This window comes from Mesoplodon mirus, assembly GCF_964341445.2.
Source record: "Mesoplodon mirus genome assembly, chromosome: 8".
Lineage (NCBI taxonomy): Eukaryota > Metazoa > Chordata > Mammalia > Artiodactyla > Ziphiidae > Mesoplodon > Mesoplodon mirus.
In genome coordinates, this window is record NC_138984.1 from 93,130,820 (window position 1) to 93,155,961 (window position 25,142).

Sequence of the window (25,142 nt, forward strand, 5' to 3'; positions counted from 1 at the left end):
ACAGTATGGAGTTTCCTCAAAAAAACTAAAAATAGAACTACCATATGATCTAGAAATTCCACTCCTGGGTATATATCCAGAAAAAACAAAAACACTAATTCAAAGATACATGCACCCCAATGTTCACAGTAGCACTATTTATAATAGCCAAGATACAGAAGCAACCCAAGTGTCCATTAACAGATGAATGGATAAAGATGTGGTGTGTGTGGGGATATATGTGTATATACATGTGTGCATGTGTGTAAATACACACATGCACACACATATATACATATATAAAATGGCATATTACTCAGCCATAAAAAAAACAAATTCAGCCACTTGCAGCAACATGGATGGACCTAGAGATTACGCTTAGTGAAATAAGTCAGACAAAAAAAGACAAATACTATATGTTATCAATTATTTGTGGAAGTTAAAATATAAAATGAATGATTATACATAGCAAAACAGAGACAAACTCATAGATACAGAGAACAAACTAGTGGTTACCAGTGGGGGGGGGAACAAGATAGGGGTATGGAACTAAGAGATACAAATTACTATGTATAAAATAGATAAGCAACAAGAGTATATTATACTGCACAGGGAATTATAGCCATTGTTTTGTAATAACTCTTAATGGTGTATAATCTCTAAAAATACTAAATCATTATGCTGTACACCCAAAACTAATGTAATAGTTTAAATTAACTATACTTCAACCAATTGATATCAAAGAACAGATCATTTCAATCTTTAAAAAAAATTTTTTTGAAGTACTTATTTATTCATTTATTTATTTATGGCTGCATCAGGTCTTAGTTGTGGCAGGAGGGATCTTTCATTGCAGCACACAGGCTCTCTAGTTGTGGTGCACGGGCTTAGTTGCCCCACAGCATGTGGGATCTTAGTTCCCCGACCAGGGATCGAACTCACGTCCCCTGCATTGGAAGGTGGATTCTTAGCCACTGGACCACCAGGGAAGTCTCCCAGATCATTTCTATCTTAAACAAATGCTTCCAAAGAATAGAAATGCAGCGAATATTTCAACTCATATTATGAGACTAGAATAACATTGAAACCCAACAACAATTTGAGAAAAGAAAAAACCATAATGAATGGCAAATATCCAGGTTTAGCTGGTATCAAGTGTCAGCAAAGCTGTTGGGCAGCATGAATTCTTACACAGCAGAAATGCATACATAAATTAAAACACCTTTGGAAAACAATTTGGCATTATCTTGAAAATTTGAACATTTCTGTAACCTATGCCTGGATATTCTGCAAGCAGAAAAACCTTATACATATTTATCAGGAGACATATGTAAGAATGTAAACATCATTCATAATGTCAAAAGAATGGAAACAACACAAATGTCCATCAATAGGAGAATAAGTAAATTGTTTTTATTCACAGAATGGAATAACATTCAGCAGTGAAAATGAATCAACTACATCTACTGCAAGAATATGCATAAATCTTAAACATATAATGTTGAGTGAGAAAAAGCAAGATACTGAAGACTAAAATCATGATATTATTTATAAAGTTCAAAAATAGGTGAAACTATATTATTTAAGAATAAATAATATCTTTAAATGGGAACTCTATAGAAATAGATATAAAAGAATAATAAAAGCTAAACACTCCCTATTTTCTTCTAAAGATTCTGTCTTTCCCATTTATGTCTTTAATACACATACACACACACACACACACACACACACACGAGAACATGAACAAAGAATGGGTGGACACAAATAAGTTAGGTGTTAAGGGATGGGGGGTACGTGAATGAGACCAGGGAGGGGCACTCAAATTTATTTCAAGCTGTTGATATTTGGATTCTTAGGTTGGGTTGTGGGTACCCAAGTGTTTTATTATTAAGCTTCATGTTGTATGTATTTTTTAAGAATATGTTCTAAATACTATATTAAAATACTAAAAACAGAAAGAATGAACAGAAGTAGGGAATCACTGACGGAAGGGGCACCACGAGATCTCAACTCACACTGAAGGAAGGGTAACTCTTCTGAGGAAGCAAATAAGGAGGTTAGAGAAAAAATGGACAATCTTGTGGTGGTGATGACAGAAAGCAGAAGAAATTTATGTGCCTCTTTTTTTCCATTAAAAAAAATAAAAAAGATATTGAACATCAAATTACATTTTTGGTTAGTTTAATAACAACAAACTATATTTTGCCTAGCTATTTTAAAAGGCAATTTAATGCTATCTCTACTATGAAGAGTTTAGCGTATCAATTTCACTGTTCTCCTGTTTTGGTACTAATGGGAGCTAATTTAAGATAAACAATAAAAAGAACACAGAAAATGGTTTTCTCTTAGTGAAAAACTTGTTAAAGAGGGCCTCTATTTCATCCTCTTATTCTAATGCAACTTCTTTAGACTAGTTGTTAGAGACAGGTATGGTGTTAAACATGAAATAATAAGTGGAGTTAGGCCACGGAAACCATTTAATCTGCCACCAACTCTTTTGGGGATCAAGACAGAAACTTCCACACTAAGAAAATTAAACACAACCAGATCCCAGGGAGGGGCTTTGTCTTTCTTCAAAACTGTCAATCTACTAAACAGAAATATACTAATAATGAAACAAAGAAATATGTATTTATTCCATGAGGAAATAAACTACTTGCTAAATTGAGCATCAATTCACATCTGAAAAGGTAACATTTCCATAGCACTCTCTCCTGAAAAGAGGACTGAATAGAAAACTTAAACAACATAATGAATGGTCTTTTTGCTCTTCTATTTCTGCTCTCCTTATTTGGCACAATATTCACTTCAAGCAGTGAAAACATCTCTCTTGAGAAACTGCTATCATGTCCCTTATAATTTGACATTTTAATGTCAAATGTTCAACATTCATTATTTACTGGACATTAAATTTATTTATTAGAAGTATTATTTATTAGCAGTTATGTGTTCTAGTGCTGGGAATATAAGGATAAATAAGTCATGCTTCTACAAAGTAAATGAGCTTTTTATTTCTGCAATATTCCAGAGAGAGTTGTGCACGTTTTTATAAAAAAGAAATAGATTAAAGTTTTCTGGTTTGCTTCTAAAGCCTTTACTGAAAATACTCTAACTAAATTTAAATGTTGTCCCTTTGGTCGTAGTAGCACAGAGGGCCAAAGGCTTTACTAGAATACGCCAAATGATTTCCAAATCCCTTTCCTAGGTTAAACACCATTATATGATAATTGGAAGGATACTGAGCCAGGAGCCAATCATTCCACGTTTGTGCCCTAGCTCTGCCACAAATTCACTGACCTGTAGAAGTCAACCTAAAGGAATTCACTCCAGGCTTATCTCCCCATGTGCCAAAGAAGGCAGCTGCATTAAATTATCTGTGATGTCTCTTTAAGCTCTAAGAGGTCATAATTCTAATGAGTTGTCATCCTATACATTTAATCTGGGCCATTTTCTCTAATATATGACCTGTCTTGCCCAATGAAAAGAGCACTTGTCACTTGCTACCCACTCTGGTTAATCTCTTGATTATACTTAAATACATTAAAATCATTTTGCAGTTGAAGTTCCTAAATACAATAAAATCATTAGCAACAGATTTCAAGTTTAATAAGCCAAAGGGAAAATTCGCAGTTATTGTTATATATGGCAAAAGTTTATTTACATCTGAATATTCCTCTTGAAAGCTTTTTCCTAAAAAATCAACTTAAATGTAAATAGTACAGATTCTTTCATGATGTAAAATATATTTGAGAGTATACTAGCCCTTACTAAATATAATTTTTTAAATAGTTGGCTAAGATTACTCCTATTATATTTTTACTTATACAAAACAAACGTAAACAAGGGAACATCATAATTATAGAGACCTGAATATCACAAATTTTCTCCATCATCACAAAAATTTTATAGAATCCATATTCTTATAAAATTCACTGGTGGCTGTTCAAAGTGAAAACAGTAGATCTGCCATGTAGATATACAGAATTATATCAATAGCAAAGGTATCTCAAAGCTAAATAATGTGAAAAAAAAAAAAGCGCAATAGTTTAAACAGTCAGCTGACTCAAAACTACCATCACTTCAAATTAACAATTTAGAGAACTATCTACCATGGTGAAGTATCTCAGTTTCCACTGCAGTAATCTCATCTTTACTTGAGAGGAAAAAGTGTAGAGGAGGCTGGCAAAACAGCTATAACTGCTTCTATTTTATTGTATAATACATGTTTCAAAAAGAATGAGGGAAACATTTTAGGAAGAGTTTGCAGTAGTAGGAAAGAATCTTACTGTATGAAAATGCTGTATACCTAAGAATCACCTTTTTCGAAGGGAGTCAGGAGTGGCATCCTAAAGAGGAAGGAGAAGGCCTACTCCCAGCACACAGCAAAAGTACACTCTGTTTACAAAGGTAAAGAACTGTTCACTGGCCTTTGGAAAATGACACCACTTGCCAGAATGCAATGTATAAACTACAGACAACTGCTTCCAAGAGGATAAATCAAGTTTGGACAGATAATTTAACTCTATTCTTAAGTGATAGCAAATGTCACAGAGGGATGTGATTTCACAAAAAGAATAAATTCAAAGGCACAAGCAAAAATAAGACACTGCGTTTTTCGGGGGTGGGGTGGGGGAGAGTGGGAGTTTCAGGCCTGAAGTAAAATGTTAAAGAAATGCTAAAAAAAGAAGTTGTGTAGAGAAAGATTTCTGGACGTTAAAAAGGCACAGAAACATTAGAAAATAGATAATCTACATGATAAAAAAAGAGAAATCTGACACATTTCAGAGCCAGTGTGGCAAAACAGATTTGGAATACCACACTAGGTTATTTTCTCTAAAATCATTCATTGCAGCTTCTTAAATTACAAAATACTAGTAAAATTTTCTATATTCCCTTCTGTTACAGTTCTTAAAGAAGCCACTAATACAGTAAACCTGTACAAAAGTTTAAACATAAAGCAATGCAAATCAGGGAGTCACTTTATCTTATAGGAAATGTTTTATTACCGGCAAAGAGGAAAAAAATGATAAATAAAAAATCCAGTCCCCCAAAGCAATGATCACCAAAATTAAAAACAAAACTAGAAAATAAGAGTCTAAAACATAATATTGAGGTTACATGTATTATGTCTGACCCCTTTTCACCTATGATTCTAAATATGAAAACACAGAAATAATGACATAACTGCTGAAAATTCTAAAGAAATATTTTCCAAAGCTATAGAAAAAGCTAGAATCTTTAGTTAAGTGACTCCTTAACGAATAAGAAATAACACTCTGAATTAGAGCAAAAATATTAATAAGTACAAAAAGACTCTAGGCATTAGAATATTCATTTAAACATTATAGTCAGTTGTTTATTATCTACTATAAAACTTCCAAATATCTATTGACATTGTCATCTACTCTAATTAAGTGGTTAATTGATAGGAAGACCATTTTTCTAACTCAAAAGCAAATCTCCTTAAAAATCACACAATGCCTTGCTTGTGGAGAAGATGGAACCATGAACTCAACATTTCATTTTTTTCAAAAAATACTTAAAATAATACATTTTCCAAAGGTACTGTACATTTTAGAAAACAGTCCACTGCATCACTCTAAAGCAGTACTTCCCAAACAGGTATGAAAATCTTATATCATTCTACAGCATTTTATCACTTTTTCCCAGAACATAATGTAGAATATACAATGAGCTTGTTTTAAGTTTAAAAAAAGAATTCACTAAATTATTAATACTATAAAATACTGAATTAAAGTGGACTTCATAATACCATCTTAACATATACCAAAGTAAAAGAAAGACCAATTCTGGCTCTTCCCATCTACAAATGGAAGTCATAATCTTTAATTTTAAAATAGTTATGTTAACATACAGAATTGTAAATCATTTTTAAAACTATGTACTTTCATGTTGGATTTTAAGACTACATATAAATAAGGATGAAAAATGGTATTATGCCATCAAAAACAGAGGGGGAAGCTATTTTTATAACCTGATCTTTGAAATTTAACTTTTACACTTAAAAAAAAAATCCAGCTGGTTTATTTTTATAATTTTTACATTTCTTTTTAAGCAACTATATATGAGAAAACGTCTGCAAGCCTGGCCTGGTAGACAACTCACTGACTGTGTAGAAAGTCTTTCATTCCCCATAAGTGAAGATCCAAATTCGATTTAATCACATTATATACTATCTTTTTTACCATAATTTTTAGAGTACTAAAGACATTATGATATTGAAATAATTTTGATGAAATGAGTACAATTTATTCATCTGGGGATAATTGTCTTGAGGCAAATTTTCAGGATTACCATTCTTATGCTCCTTATTAAGTTGTTATATATAACAAATATCGGTGAATTTTATGGTTTCTGTTATTGACGGGTGTTTCATTTAAAATAAAACCACCGTATCATTTATGATTTCTAGGTGAGTGATAAATCTTGAATGATTGACAGATCTCCAACTAACTAGTCAACTGATAATATTAGAAAGATTTTAAACTCAATTAAATTAACTCAAAATGGTTTAAAGATTTCAACGTTAAGACCTGAAACCTTAAAACTCCTGGAAGAAAACATATGCTGTAAGTTCCTTGACAGAGGTCTTGGCACTGATTTCTTTTAATCTGACACTGAAAGCAAAAGCAACAAAAGCAAAAATAAATAAGTGGGAATACATCATACTAAAAAGCTTCTGCACAGCAAAGGGAACTATCAACAAAATGAAAAGGCAACCAACTGAATGGGAGACAGTATTTAGAAATCATATATCTGATAAGGGACTAATATCTAAAATGTATAAAGAACTCATACAACTTAATAGCAAAAAAGCAAACATTCGATTAAAATATGGGTAGAAAATCTGAACAGGTATTTTCCAAAGAAGACATAAAGATGGCCAACCGGTTCAACATCATTAATCATCAGGAAATGCAAATCAAAACTACAATGAGATATAATCTCACACTTGCTAGAATGGCTAGTATCAAATAGACAAGAAATAACACGTGTTGGCAAGAATGTGGAGAAAACAGAACCCTTGTACATTGCTGGTGGGAATGTAAACTGGTGCAGCCACTATGGAAAACAGCACGGAGCTTCCTCCAAAACCTCTGCACCTCCTGGTTAAATCAGAAGGAGAAAGAAAAATAGCATCTCTTATATGTGGGATCTTAAAAATTAGCAAACAAAAACAAAAACAAGCTCATAAATACAGAGAACAGCTTGGTGGTTGCCAGAGGTGGGGTGGGGGGGTGGAAGAAATGGGTGAAGGGGGTCAAAAGGTATAAAGAAAAAAAAATAATGCATTTTAAATGAAAAAAATTGCTTATATTTTTAAAAAGGGGAATATTTTTTTAAATGAAGTCTTCCTTTAAGCATTTAACAATTTGGAAAATAATATGAGAAAACACTAAAAAAAGAAATATTTTCCAAAGCTATAGAAAAAGCTAGAATCTTTAGTTAAGTGACTCCTTAACGAATAAGAAATAACACTCTGAATTAGAGCAAAAATATTAAAAAGTACAAAAAGGCTCTAGGCATTAGAATATTCATTTAAACATTATAGTCAGTTGTTTATTATCTACTATAAAACTAGTCCTGGCTAGGAATACAAAGCTTAAAGAGAGATTGATATGAAAATCATAATATCAAACTTCAGAAAGTAGTTTCTATTATTCTGCAGTGATATGAATGTTCAGTATGTCACTAATGTCCAAATTCAAATTTTACAAAATATAATCCTATAAAAAATATAATTCACATATCTGAAAAACTATCTAAATCTTAGGGAACAGTCAAAAGGTAATACTGGGTGTTAGTTCATGCAGTGCTGAGCTCGTGCCTTCGACTGACTTTCTACAGACTAATCAATAGGTACTAACATCTGTAGGGACAAGGGTTAACTTTTAGATTTTGTCCAGAAGAAATGCAAATAATTTATGATCTGTGCAGTAAATAAATTTCTGTCCAGTAGGATAACAGAGAACCTCGAAGTTTAGAATTTATGGATCTGCAGGACATTAACTAGTTTTGTATCTAATTTGGCAATCTTATCTGCCTATAAAAATCCTAAATTTTTCAAATGCTCTTTGAACCACACCTCACAAATTACTGATAACTTCATTAGTTAATGATTTGCATAATATGTTTAATTTACACTTATTTTATATTTACATGGGAGTCATGATTTTACCCTTATGAAAATCACACTGTAATATATGCTTTATCTTATCTGTTCAGGGATGTGGTGGGGATTATATTCTAATTTTTATCTAGTAAGCAATTGTTAATTATCTTCAAATATCCACCTCCATGAATATCCTAATATGTATGGATACAATTAAATTCTTGAAGAAAACGTTTATTGGTTATATTCAAAGCAGCTATCATTTTAATAATCAGAAATCTAAATTTCAGATCTATTTCCAGGGAAAGCTGAAACCTAGTAACAAGCACGAACAGAACCAGAGTAAAATGGAGAAACTACAAAAAGGAGGGAAAAGGACCACTACCTATATGAGTTTTTGCCAAGTCTTTTCAAAGGAAATAAAAAAAACATAATATTTTTAATATAGTAAAGTCCTACATAAATATTGCTTTTTCCTTTATTTTATATATGTTAGAGAGGTTAAGACAAGACAAGTTGAACTAAGCCACAGTATTTATTAACTAGCACACAGCATTGTTCAGCAAGTTTGAGGAGAAAGATATTTATCATATGGCCTTTAATCAAAACATCTATGAAGGTTTTCTGGAATTCAATTTACAAAAAGACTTAAAACTTACTTCTCCTTTACTCCCACTCTTCCATCTGTAACTAAAACACTTATCCTCTCCTAATGAAACATTCCCAAAGAACCTAACACTGAACCTTTCACTCTGTAGGCACTCAGATGTTTTATTTTTTTATTTTATTTATGCTAACAATGTGTGTGCAAGATCTAAAATGAAAATGTGTCTTTGTATATACCTCTGTGTGCTTAGTACAGATTCATGTGTATGTGTTATACACATACTATTTCAAAGTGTATGTCTGCTTATATCTGTTTGTGGAAGGATCTTTTTCTCACTAAAGGAAATAACTTTCTGCAAAAACTACAAAGAAGTCAGAAGAGATGGAGCCAGGGGTATTCTTGACAGAGAAACATGAAGGAAGTCTTTGGTTCTAGATCCTAACATTAGTATGGCCTCAAAAAGAGAATAGGATCAGATGTAGTAATAAGACGAGGTAAGAGAAGAAAACAACTTAGAATGGTGGCTTGTTATCATTACCAGTAAAAAAAAAAAACACTTTGACTATCATGAATGACAATCAAGAATGAGAAGGTGAGATCATTTTGATTATTACTTTCTCAATTTGAGGATAAGGTTAACGCCAGTACTACTTCAATTTTACCTTGTCATTAGACAGACTATAGATACTATTATCTAACCAGCAAAAGGTATCAAAGCTACCAGGTATAATGTTGCTGAAGGTCAGAAAGTACTGGAATATCTGAGTTGCTAAAAAGGAAAATGAACAGGTAGGTATCAATTTCAGAGACAAGAAGGATATATAAAGAAACATTTAGGTGACCAATGAGAAAGGAATATTCAGTTGCTGATGAAAAACATTAGGGAAGTGAACAAGAGGAAGCCCATCTAGAAGAAAGAATTTAGAGAGGATGATAGGCAAGAAAATGTGAAATCATGGGAACAGGTTGTCATTAAAATGACAACTGGGTGTTTATTTGATGAATATTGTGGACAGCTAGTAATAAGTCTTTGTTATGAGTAATTCAATAAGGTAAAACACAAACTTTTGCTTACAGGAACACCAGTACTCATAACAAAGTTATCCTTTTAAAAATATTTAGAATATATACAAAAACATAGGCTTAATTACAACAGCCCAAATGATCCAAAATAATATCAAGGAAAATAATTATTAATCAAATAAACATCTATATTGAATTTAAATATATATAACTCTAAGTATCATTTAAATGGCTGGTGTTGAGTTGCCCCTTAAAGCTGATTATGTTTGGAGGTATATTAGCCAGCATTTGAAATTACTCTCGTCTCATTAGGACATTAGGCTTTTAAATAAGTGTCTAGTGCTTATTTACTTGAGAAGAATATTCTAACTGAATCTCTCTAAAAGAAAATATAATGACAGAAGAAGCTTTAACATCTGAGTCTTAAAACATCAATCTATGATATCAGTTCAAGGCAGACAGGAATTCTCTGTCTTCCATTTTTTCCTCCAAGATGCAAGGTATTTAGCCACTACAAATTCATATAGCATGAGACCCAACTAGGCATACGTTTCTGATCAGATGCACACACCTAAGCAGGATGTGACAGGTTCCTCACAAAAAGGATCTTTGCTTCTATTTGGAGTTCACAGAGTTAGTTTCTGAACCACTGGGCTCCGTACACTGCATTCCTTCAGAGCAACATTTCCTGCATGCCCCTGGCATGAAAGGTAGACTTCCCTGCCTGTATGAAATACTCATTCACCATGGCAACATCCAGGCCTCCTACATTCAGCTTTTGCTTTCTTCCCTCACTACACTTTTGATTCTCCTCCTTGGTATGCAGCTTCCTATCCAGCAATCAGGGTAACACCTTTCCTAACATAATCCAGCAGCCAGGGCTGCCTTCCCTTACACTGCTGGCACACAGCTTCTAATAAGTCTACATCACAGTCAAGTCAACCAATGACAAAAGTTTGCAAGATAAAACTGAACAACAAAACAACTGTCTTCTGCTTAGGATATGTAGAAAGATGGAAAGAGCATTGTTCCAATCCTTACAACAACAAAATAATGCATATTAATCTGAAAAATGACAACTTTTCTTGAACCCATCAGAGAGTTGTAAGTCCACAGGAAAACCAATTAACCTGAAATCTAAGGAGAGATGAAATCCAAGGACACATGGAGCTGGAGCACTTGCTTACCTGGGGAAAATACCAGGTATGATACAAGCCAGGTAAGAATTCAGCTAAAGTTTTTAATGAATTGCTTAAGGCCACATGTGGTTTAGTATGAAAGCATAGAACCTGTGGGAAGCAAAGATACAAGAAGAATTCAAACTCACTTGTAGACTCTTCTCCACAGACCTCCCAGGGACTCATAAGAAAGAATGGGGGTAGGGAGGATAAGAAACTTCAAAACAGGTCTGGGGGAAGGGAACAGCAACCACCAACCACTGTAAAGGCATGAAGCTGAAGCACAGCCCAGATTCTTCAACTCTTTCTCCCCTAGAGAACAAAAACCTTCAGGTCCCGAGGGAAGGCAGCAAGCCTGGATGACCTTAGAGCACAAATAAAACCCCACTGTTGATATAGGAAGGGGAAAGACAGGCCCTCTATCCCAATGGAGGCAGGAATATATTATGAGCCCAGACTACCATAGGCCTCCTAAAGCTGGGGAAGAGGGCCCTATCCCCTAGACCCTGGGTCACAGAGCCTGCCTAAGACTGAGGCTGAATCAGAACAACAGAAAATGCCCTACCGACAAACACTGAGTAACAAGTAACAGCACTCTATTCCTGAGGAGGGTCAACAGTGCAAAGAGAGACCTTTTCTAAGGTACAGGTGCAAAGGAAAGACCTACAGCTGAGTGTGAGACAAACACTAACTCTAGAGGAATCTAAAGCCTGTGATACACTGAGGAAAAGAAGAACAACAACAAAAGCCAAAGCCAATTCAACTCCTGGCTAGCCTAAATCAACCCCTCCCCTGCCCCACTAAAATCCTAGCACAAACCAAGATGGGTCCATGTGCAGGCAAAAATACGATTTATCTCAGTCTTTACTGTCCTAAACAAGATGTTCAACACCCAACATACAAAAAGCAAGAAAGAAAACAACCCACTGTCAGGAAAAAAACCCAAACAACATAACTAGAGTAAGACAGACCCAGATATTGGAACTATTAGGTATGGAATTTAAGATAACTATGATATATGCTAACAGTTCTCATGGAAGAACTGCAAGACAACATGCAAAACAGATGGGGATTACAGCAAAGAGACAGAAACCATAAGAATCCAGTAGAAATGCTACAAACCAAAAACATGGTAAAAGAGATAAAGTGCATTTACAACTAGCTCATTAATAAATTCAACATAGCCAAGGAAACAAACAGTGAACTTGAAAATGGATCAACAGAAAATACCCAAACTGAAACACAAAAAGAAAAAAAAATAGAGCACTAATCTAGAATGGTGAGAAATTTTCAAATGGTCTAACATACATGCAATTGGAGGTTAGAAGGAGTAGAAAAACAAAATGGGGCAGAGGAAATATTTGAAATGAAAATGTCTAAGAATTTTCCAAAAGTGATAGCAGAAGTCAAACCAGAGATCCAAGAAGTGCAGCAAACAACAAACAGAATTAACACCAAATAAAACATGTCTAGACATTACAAAATGTCTAGATTTGAAAAAAATTTTCATATTTTGCTGAAAACCAAAAACAAAGCAAAAATCTTGAAGGTGGACAAGGAAGATAAAAGATATATAACATATAGGGGACCAAAGTTACAAATAATAGTAGAGTTCTCCTCAGAAACCAAGGAAATGAGAAGGCAACGGTGTGATACAGTTAATGTGCTAAAAGAAAAAAAATCAAACAAACAATGAAAGAAAAGTCTATACCGACAGAACATAACTTTCAAAACTGAAATAAAGACTTTTTTCAGGCAAACAAAATCTGAGAAAACTCAATGCCAACAGACCTGCAATGTAAGATATTTTTAAAGGAAGTTCTTTAGGCAGAAGGAATATACCAACCAAAAAGCTGAAAAGAAATGAAGAACACTGGGTGTTGTGAGCAACCATACTTCCAGGAGATGCTTCCCAAAGGAAGAACCCGGGGGAAAACTGTATGGGAAACGCTATATGTTAAATGTATCTTATGATCATTCACAACACATGTTAGCAAAGTAAAAGTTTGTAGTAAAGAAATGTTTAATTAAAAAAAATGAAGAACACTGGAAATGTCATAAATGAAGGTAAATATGAAATTCATTTTTTATTATTTTAATTGCTATAAAAGACAAGAGACTATAGCAAAAACAGTAGCAATATATTGTGTGCTTACACTATAGTAAAAGTAAAATGTATGTAAACAATGGAAGGAAAGTATTAGAGATATACTGTATTAAGGAATTATCAGTGTTAAGTGGTATATTATTTGAAGATAAGACTCTGTTAATAAAAGATGTATATTGTAAACCTAGGGCAACCACTGGAAAAAAATACTGAAGAGATATAAATTACCAGTCAATAATGGAGATAAAATGTAATCATAAAAATACTCAATCCAAAAGAAGGCAGAAAAAGAAAAAAATACATAAAATCTAGCAAGGCGGAAGATTTTAATCCAACCATATTAATAATTACATTAAATATAAATGGTCTCATAAACCAATGAAAAGACAGATTGTCAGACTGGATATGAAAACAAGATCCAACTATACTATACTTATAAAAAATCCACTTTAAATGTAAAGAAATAGGTAAATAGATGATATGTAAACAGGTAATATAGAAAAAGATACAATATGCAAACAGTAGTCAAAGGAAGCTGGAGTAGCTACATTAGTATCAGACAATGTACACCTCAGAACCAGATTATTATCATGGATAAAAAAGGGACATTTAATAATGAAATGATAAACTGGTCAACTCAGTAAGAAGACATAATGATTTTAAATCTATGAACTCAACAGAAGAACTTAAAAATACATGAAGAAAAAACATAGAAATGAGAAATAAATCCACAATTATAGTTGAAGAATGCAATATTCCTCTTTCAGTAATTGATAGAATAAGTGGACAGAATATTACAAAGACTATAGAAGACCTGAACAACACTATGAACAATCTTGACAATTACAGATCACCCACAACAGCAGAGTACACATGCACAGTACATGGAGAACACATGTGCATAAGGAAATCACCAAGATAGAGCATATACTGGGTCAAAAACCGAACCTTAACAAACTTAAAATAACTGCAATCATAAAATACATATTGTCAGACTATAATTTATACAAATATTAACTCAAAATGGATAGATCTAAATATAAAACCTAAAATTATACAACATCTAAAACAAAACATGAGAGAAAATCTTTGTGACCTTGGACTAGGCAAAGATTTCTCAGCTATGATACCAAAAGCCTGATTCATAAAAGAAAAATTTAAAAATCAGACTTCATCAAAGTTAAAAACTTCTTTAAAAATGCTGTTAAAAGAATGAAAAAGTGAACAACTGATGGGGATGCAGTTTTTGCAAACGACATATCTGATAAAGGATTTCTATCCAAAATATATAAATAACTCTCAAAATTCAATAATAAGAAAACAAAAAGCCTTAATTCTTTTTTAAAAATTGGGTAGGATTGAATAGACACCACCAAAGAAGGTACATGGATGGCAAACAAGCACTTGAAAATATACTCACGTCGTTGATCATTAGAGAAATGCACGTTAAAACCACACTGAGATACCTCTACACACCTACTAGAGTAACTATAATTTAAAAACAAAGAAAACCTGACAATGCTAAGTGCTGACAAAGATGCAGCTGGAACTTTCACACTATGACTGTGGGAATGCAAAATGATACAGCCACCTTGAAACTGTCAATTTGGAAGTTTCTTATAAAATTAAACATACACTTACCATATGACCCAAGAATCCCACTCCTAGGTATTTTATCTCTTAAAATAAAAACTTCACACAAAAGCCTATACAGATGTTTACAGTGACTTTATCTATAATCACCAAAAACTGAAAACAACCCCAAATGTCCTTCAACTGGGGAATGGATAAACAGACTGTGGTACATCTACATAGTGTATTACTACTCAGCAATAATAAAGGAACTACCAGTACATCCAACAACATGGATGAATCCCAAATGCAAATGCATATGTGAAAGAAGCAGATTAAAAATGCTAGGTACTTTATCATTCCAGTTACATGGCATTCTGGAAAAGGCAAAAACCACAGGAACATAAAACAGATCAGTGGTTGTCAGGGACTAAAGATGGAAGAAGGAGTTGACTTAAGAAGAACATTAGAGAATTTCTGGAATAATGAAGTATTCCTTAGTTTCTTGATTATGGTGATGGTTACAGACCGGTTTGTGTTTGTCAGAACTCTCAGAACTGTACACTAAAATGGATGAATTTTACTGCAGTTAACTTTTTTTTAAGTGCAGAAAAAAATCACACGTTTTAGAGACACTTTGTACTACCTCATTTAAAAACTTTTAACTAGATTTTTTTTTTTTTTTTTGCAGTACGCGGGCCTCTCACTGTTGCAGCCTCTCCCGTTGTGGAGCACGGGCTCCGGACGCGCAGGCTCAGCAGCCATGGCTCATGGGCCCAGCCGCTCCACAGCATGTGGGATCTTCCCGGACTGGGGCACGAACCCGTGTCCCCTGCATTGGCAGGTGGACTCTCAGCCACTGCACCACCAGGGAAGCCCTAGATTTTCTTAAATCTTTATCTAAGACACCTTGGAGACTTTTCCTCCATAGCAAATAAAAACTGACTTTACTGAAAATAAAAATGACTATTGTAGTCTGGCAAAGTCCACAATGAGTCTTTATTGTCTGACTCCTGTAAACATTCCAAGGCTAGATTCTACAGGGTTGAGTTAGGTTTTGCACCCTTCAGTGCCTCCACACTTTAACTAATGTAAAGTTTAGTATCTATCAACTCTCCTACTAGGAAGCTGGGATTAATAGGCTGTGGAAGGAAAAATATGACTGAATTGTTTAAATTTGTATCCCATCTTAGGACTTCTTTCTGATCTACAATAATATGTATAGCCCTCCCTCAGTATCCACAAGGGATTGGTTCTAGGAAACCCCATGGATACCAAAACCCACAGGTGCTCAATTCCCTTATATAAAATGGCAAAGTACAATGAATACAGTTGGCCCTCTGTATCTGTGGATGTTAAACCCAAAAATAGGGAGGGCTGACTGTAAAAATCTACTTGCAAGTGGACCTGTCCAGTTCAAACCCATGTTGTTCAGGGGTCAACCAAGCTTTCACATAAGAAAAGTCAGAGGGAGAGAGTAATGCCAATAGGAAAGGATGGATAACTGTGTTCATGTATCAAAACCAAACCAGATACTAAGAAATAATTATGACATCATACAAAATAGGCTCTAACTTCAATTTCTAAATGTCTAGGATTTCCTAGTATTAGTTAAATGTCTTCTCGGTAATGTAATAAAAATGTTTTTATTTTCATTTATTTATTTATTTTTGGCCGTGCCACACAGTATGTCAGATTTTTAGGCAAGTCCCTAAAAATGTTTTTAATAAAAAGCTTCTACTTATTCCAAAGATTCACAAAAAGTGATGAAAATGAAAACAAGAAAGCATTTGTGGCCTTGACAAAGAATCATAATTCATTCAACAAGTATGTGAATGCTGACTAAATATTAATCATTACTTAGGCACTGATTGAGCATTGCATAAGCACTGCTTAGTATCCAACGCTGAACAAAATAATACCAGCAAAATGCTGTTTTTAAAGATATAACACACTTCTATTTTTTTATAGAGTATATTTACCTCAAAGCCAAGTCTATCCTTTTCCTTCCAAAAACAAAAATGTGTTACTTTCTTATCCCAGAATTCATCTGGCTTCACTACACAAACAAGGGACACTTCAGCTGGAACAACATTCTATAGAATACAAAAAAAAATTACAAATTATACATGTAAAATGAATAATTTAGTAAAGTTATAAATTATTAGATATTCATGATTAGGCTGAGTAATTAGGAGACCTTTGGAAAATAATTAAAATAATAAAATAGAAGCAATACTGCAAACTTCAAAATGTACATGGCAATACAGAAATACTTGAAAGACAAGCTGATTCAGAGAAGATTTCAAAAAACAATATAATACAGACAGTACATGTGAATTATTTTTGTATTTTACTGAATCTCTCTAACAGGAATATATTTAAGCTGCAAGATAATTTTTAGTTGAGAAATTATTAAATTTGGTTTTTCTATGATATGAAAAACATTTTTTATAACACAATCATCTTAGAGAATTTTCTCCAATAACGTAAATCAATATTCTCACAAAATAAGTTTCTTACCAGCCATTATGCAAAAAGGTCAAGATTCTGTGTGACTATTAACTTGAAGAAGAGGACAAAGCTAAACCTCGACAAATACAATTTCACATTTACTAGATGAAGTTATTCATATCATCTAAAGAATGGAAATTAACATTTACTGAGTTTAATATATATTCCACATATATTTTATCAGCAAGTCCCATGAAGTCTATCTTTAAGATATATCTTAATTAAACCTACCCATTTTTACCACCTACATTGCTAACATTCCCAGACTAGTCAGCCTTTTGAAATATCCTCTTAGCAGGCCTCCCTGCTTCACGTTTTCTCATGCTCAGAATAAAATTCAAACTCCTTACCAAGGCCAAGAAGGCCCTCCAAGCTCAGGGTTCCATGACCTCAGACCTCATCTCACACCTCTCCCCTCTCAGCTCACTCCTCTAACACAGCCACACTGAACTTCTTGCTGCTCCTAGAATGTGCCAAGTCTGCTCCCAGTTCAGGACTTTGCCCTTGATGTTTCCTCTGCCTGGAATGTTCTTTGTCCTATACCTAGGAGTACTTCCTCAGTTTATTTAGGATTCTACTCAAATATTCCCTCTTCAGAGAGACCTTCTCTGACCACCCTATCTAAAGTAGCAGCATCTGACTCAGTCTCTTTTCACCAATTTATTTTTCTACATAGCATTTATCCTTATATGATGTTACATTACTTAGTAATTTGCCTAACTGCTTATTGTCTGACTCCTCAAACAGAATACAGGCTTCCCAATGGCAGGTACCTTATCTATAATGTTACTCCTATATCTCCAGAGCCTATGACAGTGCCTGACATATAGAAGATACTCCACAAATCTTTGTTGAATAAATGAATTCACATTAACAAGTGGATCCCATCCTTCCAATTTTACAGAAAAGTAAACTGAGCTTGAGAGAACTAAAGTAACTTGTCCAAGGGAACAGAGTTGTGAGGGATGGCACTGGATTAGAAGCCAGGTCGGTCTGATGCTAAAGTTCTACCGTACCATTCCAAATGTTTTAAACCAGGGGTCAGTAAATTCTTTCTGAAGGTCCAGATAATAAATATTTTAGGCTTTGCAGGCTATACAGTCTCTGTTGCAACTATTTCAATTCTGTCCACATAGTATGAAAGCTGCCATAAACAATATGTAAACAATAAAACTCTATTTATAAACTCTATTTATAAAATAGTGGCCAAACACTATTCTAGACCGTAAATGGCACTACTGAATAATAATAATGTTATATAATTATAATAATAAGTATTGATTAGGGGAAAATAGAAAACTTTTCAATTTAAACACGTCACTGTGCACATCACAAATCTAGCGCCTCCTGCAATGACTGGGTTGTGAATAAAGTTAAAAAAAAAACTTCAGCGTTATCAAAACTTTTATCAGAGGGGCTGGGAAATTTAGGGTAGAATGAGGTTTATTTATATGTTGATTGTATTTGAATATTATTTCAAAATCATCGCGTATTAAAGCTGTGAGAAACAAGAGAAACCAAGCCACTCATTTTAGAGAATATTTGTTACAGGTAGAGCCAGCACTAAGCTCTGGGCTCCCAAACAGCCAGTACCAGTACCTTCTGAAATAAAAGCAATGAATAACTTTGTATGTAGATACTGTTTGACTAGGAACAAACAACAGGCCATTGCAACTTCTAAAAATCTTAACTATTAATAAGTCCAAAAGTTGTTAAAATACCTATCAGAAAAGAAATCGCAAGAGAGGATTAAATCATCCATTGATTGTTCTTCAAAAGTGCCACTGATCAAAGTCCAGTTCAAACAGCAAGTCCCAAACAGCTCATCTGTGACACAGTTGAATGGAAGAACACAAGGTCATAATTAATGGATTTCTCATCTAATAGTTATTTTAACAACTCGTACAGAGAAGAGTTCATCTTCAGGGTTTGGAATACAAAAGTGCTGGGAACATATTTGACAGAAAAAGTTATTATGGGACACCAATCTGTGTTCCCTTAAAAACTGATCCACTGGAACCTCTGTCCTTTCCAACCCAAAGGAGTGATTCTAATGATGAAGGTTTAGGCCAACCAGTTAAGAATAAGGTAATGGGGAGATAATTTGGGAACCACCTCAGATACATCCCACTGGTAAATATACACTTTTAAAGGATAAAAACTTGGGGCTGAGGTTGTGCCAGGTTCCAATCGTGACTCTCTCCCATGTTCACCACGAGAACCTGGATACATTACTTAAAATCCTTGAAGACCTTTGGGGATCATAGAACCTGCCTCCCAAGTTTGTGAGGATGAAATTAAATGAGATCATTTATATAGCAAGCTTACTGCACAGTACCTGAACCATACTAAGCACTAAAACTAAAAACTGAAATTACCAGTTCCCATCCCTTGCATTTCTTTTTCCTAATTATCACAAATAAAAAATAAACCATTAAGAATCATTCTCCCTAGTTACCATTTAAAATTTTAAATTATATTCCTTTCCACAGAACCCTAAAGCAGCTACTGATTATTTCCCAGTTCATTTAAAATTCTTGATCTTTCCTTCAGTATCACTGATATTTACTTAATTCAATGTTCAACATCCCACGTAACAGCCAATATACTGCCCCCAAACTGGCCTGTCATCAGCTCCTTTCATTGTATTCACTTAATTTTTGAGCTATCACTGAATTAGTGTCCCTGCCAGGAATGCCCTTTTCACCTTCTTTCATTTAAATTAGATAATCTCTCTTATTTAACTCACTTAACTTTTACTTTCTATACAAGCCCTTCTAAGGAAACCCAGGTACATGAGAGTAATCTGTCCCCTTTGAATCACTCAAATACTGTATTTTTCTCTGTCAGATCACAGTACCTTCAATACTCTCACAATAAACCAACAAATATTTACTAGGTACCTACTATGTGCAAGGGATTACAGAAACATTCTGTGAGGAGCACAAGGAAATATAAACATAAGACTAGGACCAGATCAGGGATTCTATAATCACAGCTGTTTATGAAATGCTTATCTGTGAGCTGTGCTAAAGCCCCCAAGGACACAGCTATCGAGTACATTTCTTCTAGATCAGAGATAGATATAAGACTATTATGAATCCTGGTGATTTTTGAAGGAAAAAGGGTAACAGAAGGGAGAAACCTATCAGAACCACCTGAGGAGCTTTTTCAGATTAGACTTACCCAGTTCTACTCCCTACCTGTGGTATTAGGAGGGGGTGGAGGTGGGATGATGCAGCTACTACAGTGTGCAAAAGCTCTTAGATGAGTCTGATAACCTCTGCCCTCACACTTTGAGACTCATTGGCCTAGTTGTTTAAATTACTTAAACATGACATATTATTTTTGGTCATTTACAAACCTTTAGAATAAGGTTAAAATTTATTTTACTACTCAAGTAAAACCTATAAGAATTGAATCTAAACAATCCAATAGTGACCTGTGCATTTCAGAACTCAGTCACTGCTGAGAAGCCTGGGCACAGTCCAATAAACAAAATGCATTTGCCACTATCACCTCATCTGTTGCTGTACAATAAAACCACTTCCTAATAGTCAAAAATAAAATTACCTGTAGCATTAAGACTACTGTTTTCACCACATTCCACTGGGATTTTCTGCCATCCACAATCACGGTAAATCCTCTAGCCTTACATTTTTCACTGAAATGAAACAAAATTACAGAGTATTAAAACAAGCTTCCTATTTTATTCTTAATAATCCTAAATAAAGTTTACAGTGTAATCATACATGGAGCAGCATTAATCTCAATTGACTTGATTTGCACTGTCAATAAATAAAACTCTTCAGCGTCCTTTCAGTTTTCTCAAGCACTTTATTTTTCTCATTTAAGGAACACTGACAATCTATACGCTAATTTGGTAAGAAAATTACTCTAAAAGCATGTAAATTCAATGTCTTAAAAAGAGAAGAAATCAAAGCAACATTCAAATAGTCTCACTAGCCTCTCAATCTCTTCATCTGTAAAATGGGATCACAGTGAAGTAGGTAACTAATGACTGCCAAGTGTGGACGGACTTCTTGTCTCTCCTTCCTGCCAGAAGTGTGAGGTTGTGAAGTGATATTTCAAAACAGGTAGAAAATAAAGTAAGCTATTATTAAACCATTGGAAATAAGCTTCTTGGTGTTCTTTTGGGGAAATTTAATGAGGTGAAGTAGCATTGGTGTATATAAGAATTCAAAGCTTGAATACACCATGTCTGACCCACCTCTGCTTTCACTTTTGCATTCTTAGTCACTTGACCAGCACAATATGATCTTGAGTGTTGGAAAATGTGTTGTTGCTATATATTATATTCAATTATTCAAGTACCAACTAAACACTTCTCAGAAGCCTGCCCTAGTAAAATGCAACAACAACATGGAAAAACTGTACCTATGACCAAAACTACATAGCTATATTATTATTATTTATTATTACTATTACTATTTGTTTTACTTATAAAATCAACTTAACATAAAGATCTCAACTGCCCTCCCTCTAATATAGTGGAAGAAACTGCAGCTTTGCTTAGCAGAGCAAGGATTTGTTAGTGAAAATTCTCTCCACACAAAGTTCTCCCAATTGTCTACATTATAGGAAAGGTTAATAGCAGGCCCTTTCCTGAGATTTAAATCCAACAGTCCAGGGAATTTTACTAATCCTCCCTTACTCTCTCCAAACATGCACATGAAACTCAAGAGGATTATTGGAGAAGGATATCCAATTCTATTGAGAAACAGTAAGGTCACAAGAATGAGGATGATATTGATAAAGATTTGGAAGAAGAACAGGTGACTGTAGTCAGGGACAGAAGCTGAGCTTCCAAAGAAAGCAGAGAAGTGTTCAAGAGGTGAGGCAAAGTGAAACACATGTCCATACAAAAAACCTGCACACAGATATTCATAGCAGCATAATTCATAACAGCCAAAATCCGAAACAACTCGAATGTCCAACAATGGATGAATGGGAAAAAAATGTGGTAATCCATTCAATAGAGTATTATTCAATCATAAAAAGAAATGAAGTACTGATATATGCTACAACATGGATAAACCTTGAAAACATGCTAAGTGAAAGAAGCCAGATTCAAAAGTCCGTATCGTATGATTCCATTTATATGAAATGTCCAGAATGGGTAAATCCATAGAGACAGAAAGCAGACTAGTGGCTGACAAGGGCCGGGAGGAGGGGAGAATGGGATGAGGAGGGACTACCAATGGGTATAGGCTTCTTTTTTGGGCTGATGGCAATGTTCTGGAATTAGAGAGTGATGGTCACACAACCTTGTGAATATACTGAAAACCACTGAATTGTACACTTTAAAAAATGATGTTTATGATATGTGACTTATATCTTAATAAAAAAATGTTGAAGTATTCTATTTTTGGATTTTGCATTACAAAATAAAGGATCCACTAAGCATTCTTGGGGGTAAGGCAATACAGTGATCTCTTCTGCATCAGCAACAGCACATAAAGACTTGCTGGGGGAAGCAAATCTGACATCTAACCGCTCGTTGTGGGATCAGGTAAGGAGAAGACCACTCTGACTTAGGGAGGATACAAGCCCAAGAAAGATCAGCCTAGTAGAGTAACTGTCAGTGAGCGGTCTTCAGAGAAGTGGCGGCAACTCAGGGACTCTACCAGTGCAGTGTGGAAATTTGCAGGAAGGGGAGCTAAGATACATGGAGCCAGTGGAGGGCCTTCCCTGGTTGGGACTAGAGCCCAAGCGAAGTAAGTCATCCCCATAATTTGGCACCTGTGTCTATGAGGTACAGGTTACACAACCATTTTGTTAAACAAGTAAGTTTTACACAAATGAGACATCTATATTTCAAAGCACACTAAATTAATCTGTATATTAAGACAAAGAAAGTAATGAAGCTTGCAAATACCATCTGCAGTGATCTTAAGGGCATAAAATACTCTAAATTTATCTTTTAGAGTACTTAAAAACACCGTTAATCATAATTTTCTCACATTTTACTAAGACAGATAAAGAAAATACACACAATTCACATATTTGAAAATTGTAAGACCAAGTGATCTTTCAAACTACTTGAAAGGAATAGTTTGTTTGTTTGTTTATTTAAATTTTTTAGCTGTGCCACGCGGCATGTGGGATCTTAGTTTCCCGACCAGGGATTGAACCCATGCCCCCTGCATTGAAAGTGTGGATTCTTAACCACGGGACCACCAGGGAAGTCCCTTTTTAAAAACAATTGCAATCCTACAAGTGGAATGACGGTTTAAACTGTTTTTAAGAAGAACATACTTCGATTTAGAAGCATATTATGTCCCTTATAAAGGGTGTGTAGCTGCAGTACTATATTAGTAAATTCCTACACTGCTAACATTTTATAATTTTAAGACCGCTAACCAAAAAAAAAAATCTATTAAGACCCCACTTCCTTGTTCTTGCTCCGTTAGAGCTTTTCAAGGGTGACGCGGCTAAGTTAAAACAGCTATTAAAGGAGGAGCAGGTCCTTAATAAGCTCACTCACTTTGGCTAGAAAGAGACTGTCAATGGATTTTCTGTAGCTCTTCACTAATTTCTTTGATTACAACTAAGGGCTCCTTCTTTCCACTCAGAGAGCTCTGCTTACACTTACTTAATGGCACTAATTTTACTTATGCTTTTATTATAATTGATTGTTTATAATTCATCTTCATTAGATAACATGCTTCCAGAAAGCAAGGATATTATTGTCTTACTGATATGTTGGCAGCTTCCAGCTTTAAATACAGAGGGCCTCTAGAAATGTTAGAAGACGCAGATCATATCCCTCCTCGGTAGGAATGTAACAATGGCCTTCCTTCTCATTCAGAACTGAAGCCCTTACCATGGCCTATGAGGTCCTCTAAGGTCCGACTGCAGCCCCTCTGAGGGCTCTCCCAGAATCCTCCTTCTCTCAAACTGCTCCACCCACACTACCCTCCCTACTGATCGCACAACACACTGAACCTGCTCCTGACTCAGGGCCTTTCCCTTTACTGCTCCCTCTAAGATACTCTTTCTTAAATGCTCTTTCATCAGCTATCTGTATGGCCTGGCCCTCACTTCACTCATCTCTGGTAAAATGTTACCTTCTCATTTTATAAAATATTGCCACATACTCCTTGTCACTCCATCCCTCCCTTAATTCTTTTCATGCTCTGTTCTATAGACTTATGAACCTCCAACATACTATGTATTTATTTATAATATTCATTTGATCATTAGGGCATCAGGCCCATAAGGGCAGGGACTGGGCCTTTGTTCACCCATTTCCTCGGCACCTAGAATGATGAGGAACTCATTGTAGGATCTCACATATTTACTAAGTGACTGAAGACTTATGAGTAATCTCTGTGTGATTCTTGGCAAGTCATTAAACCTCTGTGTTCTGCTGTTTCTTCTGTGACGTAAATGAGTTTTTCTACAATTAGGAGGAACTGACCTAAAATCCAAATTTGAAAAAAATCAATACTTGAGAGAAACAGAAAAGTAACTTCTATAGATGTTGACTCTCTACAGAATTAGATTAATCTGGGCAAGTACTTGGCAGCATTTCTATAAAGAGGATTTAAGTATGGGTAAAGTGGTTAGTCTAGATGATTGAAGATGTTTGGTCTAGATGGCTGTTAAGGTACTTTCTAATCCTGACATTCCATGATTCTATAACTGGATGATCAACAATTTCCCTTTGAGCCAGAAAAATGCTATGATTTTAAATATACGCTGAACATACTGTTGAAAGAAAATGTTAAAACAAAAAAGATTTCCAAGATTTCCATTATGCTCAACTATGTTCACTATAGTTATTTTCATATGTCAATTCTCAATTGTGATAGATGCAGGTTAAATGCAAATGAATATTAAAAGTTATCAATAGCTATGGCACTGTGATTATAACAGAGGTAAATACAACAGTGGCTAGAAACACAGGCTTGGAGTCAGACCACCAGGTCCAAATCCCCCTCCAACCCTGGTATGACACATGTTCTTGGTCAAGATACTTAAATTACCCACTCTTTCTAT

General features: G+C 34.7%; 1 protein-coding gene across 8 annotated transcripts in view; it reads right to left on the minus strand.

Moving 5' to 3' along the window:
• Positions 1-25,142, minus strand: part of SESTD1 (SEC14 and spectrin domain containing 1) — a 141,400-nt gene that overhangs the window by 58,687 nt on the left and 57,571 nt on the right. For all 8 annotated transcript variants that reach the window (XM_082630963.1, XM_082630964.1, XM_082630959.1 and 5 more), the window contains 2 exons: positions 20,691-20,781; positions 16,586-16,699 (listed from right to left, as the gene is read on the minus strand). In XM_082630963.1, the coding sequence (XP_082487089.1) occupies positions 16,586-16,699; positions 20,691-20,781 (205 nt within the window). The remainder of the gene's footprint in view (positions 1-16,585; positions 16,700-20,690; positions 20,782-25,142) is intronic.